Below are 6426 nucleotides of genomic sequence, written 5' to 3' on the forward strand. Positions count from 1 at the left end.
CGGGTTTGATATATATGATGGTTATTGGTTAGCATTTTTTAATTAAAAAACTTATATTAACAATTGTTGTTTATATTTGTGTTTCCTTGGTTCCTGGACTTTCGAAGAAATTACTCAAATTAGCTGCTATCATAAATCTGAAACTGGCCATAACCATAAGTGCGTGTGCATATATATTCATAGTTAAATTTCTCATGATTCTAATACTAGCATGCACATTAAAAGCTTAGCTTAGCTTCTCTCGATTCTAATCTCTACATTCTACACCACTTGTTAAGGATATCTGAAGCAACATTTTGAATGGATATCAACCCACTCATCTCCAATATCCATAGCGACTAAAACTATGTTTTACAGTATCTCATTGTTGCAGCAGCATCATCATTTATCAAAGGCCTTTTAAGTCTTTTTACATCTCTTTTGTTGTTTTCCTTTTGTTGCTCTTCAGCTTCTTCATCGGCAAAGTTCTGATCCGACATCTCTGTAATTTATAAGAGCTTAGCTTTATTGAGTTAGTAATGATAAAATAATAATGGAACCACAACCACCCTCCCAAGTCCCAAATATTTGTTTCAGATATCCACGCACCTGCATGAACAATTGGAGCATGTGGAGCACCTAGTTTGTGTGAAGATCCATAGTGCTGAATCCACGGATTTGTTTTTAAATCATGAGACTCGTTGAGTCTAGTGATTGAGGCGAATGTTTGCTTGAAGTCATATAATTGGTGGACAAATGATGCTTCCATAGAGTTAAGAAACATGCTGTGTTTCTCGTCTGTCCACTCTGCTGTAGACACTGATCCCTGATAATAATAATGATATCAAACACAAAACCAAAGTTGTTGGTTGTTGCTTCAACCAGCTAATAAGCCATAGAACATGCCGGGTAATCTAATTTGATTAGGTCCAATGTTGGAAGCTTTATAGGGCCCAACAAAGATATTATATTGCATTTGTCAAAACAACAAAATCCATTATATTGCACCTTAGCTTCTATACAGCAAATTAGCAATGACACATCCTTTCCTATTAGAATATTCTCCTTTTCCAAAAAAGGAAAAGAGAGAATTATCTCCTCAGGTAATGAAATATCTGTTAAGAATCTGACCTTTAAAAAAATAAAAAAAGAAAAAGAAAAAGAAAAATCTTCGGAACAATTTGATGCTATTTGGACTAATTTTGGTCACCTCGTCCTTTAGATCTCAGATAAATCGAATTCTAAATCCCGATAATATAGCTAATTAGACAGAAGAAATATAATGCATTATCACTGATAGAAAATTTCGGTCATAACTTTTACTTTCTTAATCTAAATCTAAACTAATAACAAATGAAAAATGGCGATTGAAAACCTAAGTAATTAAAAAGTTCAGCACTTTTTTTAAAGAACCAAAAAAATTATAGCCTACTAACAACATAATCAGTATTGCAATGCCTTGTCCCAAAAAGATAAAGAGTTTTTAGAAAGAAAAGGATCTTTGTCTATGTCTTTGTACCAATGAAAATTAGAGGTAGGCAATAAATTAAACAAAAATGGAGATAAATTAAACTATGTACAGTAGTAAATCTTAGACCTGGTTGAAGTTGTAAAGCGTATATGATTATGATCACAATTTACTTAGGCATACCTCTATTTATTGAAGATGAATTTTATGGGTTGCTTCGTCACTGTGAATATATAAACTAATGGCAGAGTCTTGTACTAATAATTGTTAGGAGGAATGAACATGGAGAAGTAGTTAAAGGAAACTAGCTACCTGTATCTGTTGTGGTGGCAAAAGGAGATCAGTGGTGGGTGAACACATGGCAGTTTTTTCTTTTATCTTGAAATTGTTCTTCTTCATTTGCGGGATTTGGGGGGAGTGGGCGTGATGAAACAGAGAAAGATGAATTATTAAGAATAAGAAAAGTGAAGGAGGAATTGAAGGAGATAGAGAAAGCGGTGAAGATCGGAGATATGAGCACTTTTACATGTGTAGTACCGTAGTGGGTCCAAAGCACCGCCACGTCAACCGGTGGGGGTTTCATTTAGAATCAGCTCAACCCAACGGGTCATCACAGTGCAGTAGATATTTTCATTCTCATCCCAAAATATCTCTATTATCACTTATCATTTACTACTCTCTTTTCTTATTTTTCTTTCTTTTTTGGGCACATTATAAATTTAGTACATTTTATTTCCGTCTTTATTGGTCCATTGTTTTGTATATTCCATTTATGATATGCCTTTGATTTTACGTGGGCGAATGGGCGATGATAGCGCACTGTCACAGAAAATTTTAAAAAGTTAGATTCCACTGTATTTGTATACTTTTCATAATATTTGTATAATTTTTTGGAGTGTTTGAGAATATTTTAGATAATTTAAAAATTTTTTAAAATATTTTTAGAAATTTTAAATATTTATAATAAAAGTTTTGAATGATTAATTTAGACTGTTAATTAGATTTAATACTAACTATTCATTAAAAAAATAGGCTGTTATAAATAGGAAGTGAGAGTTAGAGTTTGAAAGTGTGAGTCATTTATAATAAATATTTGAGTAATAAAGTGTTCTTTGTACCAAAATTTTTTTTCTCTTGTATTCTTATCTTTCTTGTTAAATCCTAAGAGTTAGACTAATTTAGTTTTAATTCAAGAGATTGAGCGTTGGAGTATATCCAAAATCGTGACAGCACTCTTAAATTGAATGTGATATAAAATGAAACNNNAATTTAAGGTTTAATTACTCTGTTAGTCTCTATAGTTTCGCAAAATTTTCAATTAGGTCCTTATACTTCTTTTTCTTTTAATTGAGTCTCTACAGTAATTTTTTTTTAATTAGGTCCCTCTTAGTAGTAATTGATTTAATTATATAGGGATCCAACTAAAAAAAATATTGGTGCAGGGACTCAAATAAAAGGAAAAAAAGTGTAGAAACTCAATTGAAAAAAAATTTTGGTGCAGGGACCCAATTAAAAGGAAAAAAAAAAGTATAGGGATCTAATTGAAAATTTCGCGAAACTATAGGACCAACAAAATAATTAAACCATAATTTAACTTTCATGTAATGATGTCAGTATTATAAGGGTGACAAATAGGGTAGAGTTATATATTTATATAAAAATATATTTTAAATAGATGTTGAATTAAAGACTTTTTATTAAATGCAAAAAATCTTTAGTTAGCAAAAAAAGATCATTAATTAATAATTTAATACGTTTTTTTACATAAAAATCAATTCTATTTTAAATTATTATTAAGTTATATAATAATATTGTGTCTTTTTAGTAACTCGCAGGAAGGATCAGATATACACATATTAAGAACGAGTAGAATTAAGGTTGGAATATTCTTAACCCGCGAGTAGAGTTAGAATTAGATTCAAACTCTACCTTACCCTACCCATTGCCACCCCTACCGTATTACTTTTTAGTTTTACATTAATAGTATAAGTGGTCATTTAAGAAACGAATATGATAATATAATTGTATAAAATATTTTATATTATCATCTACATATTAAAATTAAATCATTTATTAAATTATTTAATATAATATATACTAATATTTTAATTTTTTATATAAATAAAAGACCTAATACTAAATACAAAAGATCTTTACCCACTAAGAGAAGATCATTAATTGATAATTTGATATATTTTTATTTTTTATAAAAAAGTTAATTCTATTTTAAATTAGAGAAAATTCCACTCCCCTTTCGTGAGAGATGCTAAAATGATACTCCTCTCCTCTCTATTTGTAAAATGTACATTCTTTTCCCTTATAACCTTTAAAAGACCTCATCTTTAAGCTATTTTAAAATTTTTGTGTTAATGAATATTAATTTTATCCATTTTTCAAGAAAAAATAAATTATTTTTTTCAAAAATACCCTTTAACAAAAATTTTACTATTTTGTCATTAAATTTTGTTTATCAAAATAAAAATATTTTGATAAAAATATAATTTAGTCAATAAAAAATAATTTATTAAAAGGTATTTTGATAAACAAAATTTAATGACAAAAGGTAAAATTTTTGTTAAAGGGTATTTTTGTAAAAAATATTTATATTTTCTTGAAAAATAGATAAAGTTAACATTAGTTAACACAAAAAATTTAAAATAGATTAAAGAGGAGGTTTTTAAAAGTTATAAGAGAGAAAAATGTACATTTTACAAATAGAGAGAAGAAAAGTATCATTTTAGCATTTCTCAAGAGAAATGAGTGGAATTTTCTCTTTAAATTATTATTAACTTATATAATAATATTGTATCTTTTTAGTAACCCACATATAGGATCGGATACCCGTGGATTAAAAACAGATAAGATTAGCGTTGAGATATTCTCAATTAACAGATAGAATAGGGTTGAGTTTATATAAAAATCTCAACATACAAGCAAGAGTTAGATCCAAATACTATTCTACTCTACACATTGTCACTCTTATAATATTACTTTTTAGTTTTTATATTAATAGTATAAATAGTTATTTAAAAAATAAATATGACAACATAATTACATAAAATATTTTATATTATCGTCTGTATATTAAAATTAAATTTTTTATTAAATTATTTAATATAATATGTACTAATATTTTAATTTTTTTTATATAAATGTATATCTTTTAATCTATGTCAGTAGTCGTGTTTTATTTTATTATCTTTTTATTCCACTGAGTTGGTACTTGGTAGCTGGAGGATTGGGAAGTTAATAATGCATTCAAATTCCATTAATGAAAACTTGAATCTGTTGGTCGATTGGCCTAATATCAGACCAAACCAAACGGCGCAGACAGACGCTTTTGCGGGATGTTTATCTTAATTTTGTTTAGGTTATCCTCATATGGTTGGCGGCAAGGTTGCGAGAACCGGACCGGTCATCGAATCGGTCAAGTGATTGATTCAATAATTTAATGGTTTAATTGGAGTTGAATTGTAGTTAAATCGGTTTAATTAAATAAAGAGTAAAATTATAAAAAATTTAATACATAATTTTAAAAAGTTAAATGCAATAAATTTTAAACTAATAAAATTCAAAATTTAACAATTTCACAAAATAAACAATACATAATTTATTATTAATAGATCATAAACAACTTCAAATATCAAAGTTTATAACTAAAGAAATTAAAATGCACATAAATGACAAACACAATGTTTTGCAACCAAAAGAAACAATATTCAACAAACAATACTTCAACTAAATTCAGAATGCCAGCAAGCCAGAATCCAGACCAATATATCAATTCATAGTTCATAGTTCATACCATTCATATGGCATTCAAGTGATTCAACAGAGCAGAATTGAAATTAACAAAAAATTGAACAGAGCAGAATTCAACCCAGAATCCAGACCAATGTATCACTTCATAGTTCATAGTTCATACAATTCATATGCCATTCAAGTGATTGAACAGAGCAGAATTGAAATTAATAAAAAATTGAACAAAGCAAAAATTAACCAAGAACCTAGAATCTCAGATTCAACATACATCAAATTTATTCTCAAATTCAACATACAACAAATTTATTCAACATTTGATTAATCATATAAAAAACAAAATAAAAAAATAAAAAAATAGCAGAACAGAAGCCCAGAACAAGAATTAAAAACAGCAAAAAGCCACGAACAAAAGCCAGAAACCCAGAACTTACTTCAAGAGAAGCAGCGAACAGAAGGTGACGAAACTCGAGCCTCGAAGCAGAGAACAAGACGACCCGTGACGGTGAGCGACGACCCGCGACGGTGGTGCTTGCTCCGGCGTCTGTTTCGATACACGGCATCCGTTGTCCGCCGTCTGCAGTAGCTCCAGCCTCGAGCTTAGGGTGGAAAACTGGGAATGTGAGTGTCTTCGACGGTTTTGGCCTTTTGGGGGATTAGGGATTTTGGTGGAGTGGGCAAGTGGCTGTATGGCTGGAGCTCTTCAACGTTTTTTAAATTTTTTTTTTAAATCCAAACGATGCCGTTTTCATAACCTGGGAAGAGAACCGATGCTTTCAAAAATCGGGTCGGTTTGTCCGATTTGCTGGTTAACCATCGGTTCGACCAATTTTTTCATCGATTTTTTGTAGAATAATTTTGTAGGTAGACCGGATCGGTTAAGTAATCGATTTCTAGTTAATTCGGTTAAACCGACCAGTCCGATCCGATTTTCAGAACATTAGTTGGTGGTGAGGGATCTTGAAAAAAAAGATTTAGGAAGGATTTCATTTTATAAAATCATTATAATTTACAATTATTAGCTTGTCTTTCTAATTATAAACTTAAGAAATATTATTTATAATTATAATATAAAATTAAGATATAAATAAATAAAAATAAAAAAGATTTAATTTCATTAAAAGAAAGAGAAAAAAAATATCTCTCTCATGGACAATAAAAGAAGAGAATGTGGTTGAAGTAAGAATTCAATCTATGACTAACATTGTGAAGAACTTATG

The 6426-nt window shown here is 29.2% G+C and overlaps 1 protein-coding gene across 3 annotated transcripts; it reads right to left on the reverse strand.

Annotated features, from left to right (window-relative positions):
* LOC107605837 lies at positions 111-5903 on the reverse strand. 3 transcript variants are annotated; one of them, XR_002350397.1, is made up of 3 exons: positions 1631-2139; positions 589-805; positions 111-481 (listed from the first exon to the last, which is right to left on the reverse strand). XR_002350397.1 is itself a non-coding variant. In XM_021106243.1 (3 exons), the coding sequence occupies exons 1-3, from the start codon at positions 5767-5769 to the stop codon at positions 345-347; spliced, it is 483 nt and encodes a 160-aa protein (XP_020961902.1). In that variant the 5' UTR covers positions 5770-5903; the 3' UTR covers positions 111-344. The 3 variants fall into 3 exon arrangements, 2 of the variants coding, with proteins under 2 accessions (XP_020961902.1, XP_016163243.1); XM_021106243.1 differs by lacking the exon at positions 1631-2139 and adding an exon at positions 5641-5903; XM_016307757.2 differs by having other exon boundaries at positions 135-481; positions 1760-2124.

This window comes from Arachis ipaensis, chromosome B07 (genome assembly GCF_000816755.2).
Source record: "Arachis ipaensis cultivar K30076 chromosome B07, Araip1.1, whole genome shotgun sequence".
Taxonomy (NCBI): Eukaryota; Viridiplantae; Streptophyta; class Magnoliopsida; order Fabales; family Fabaceae; genus Arachis; species Arachis ipaensis.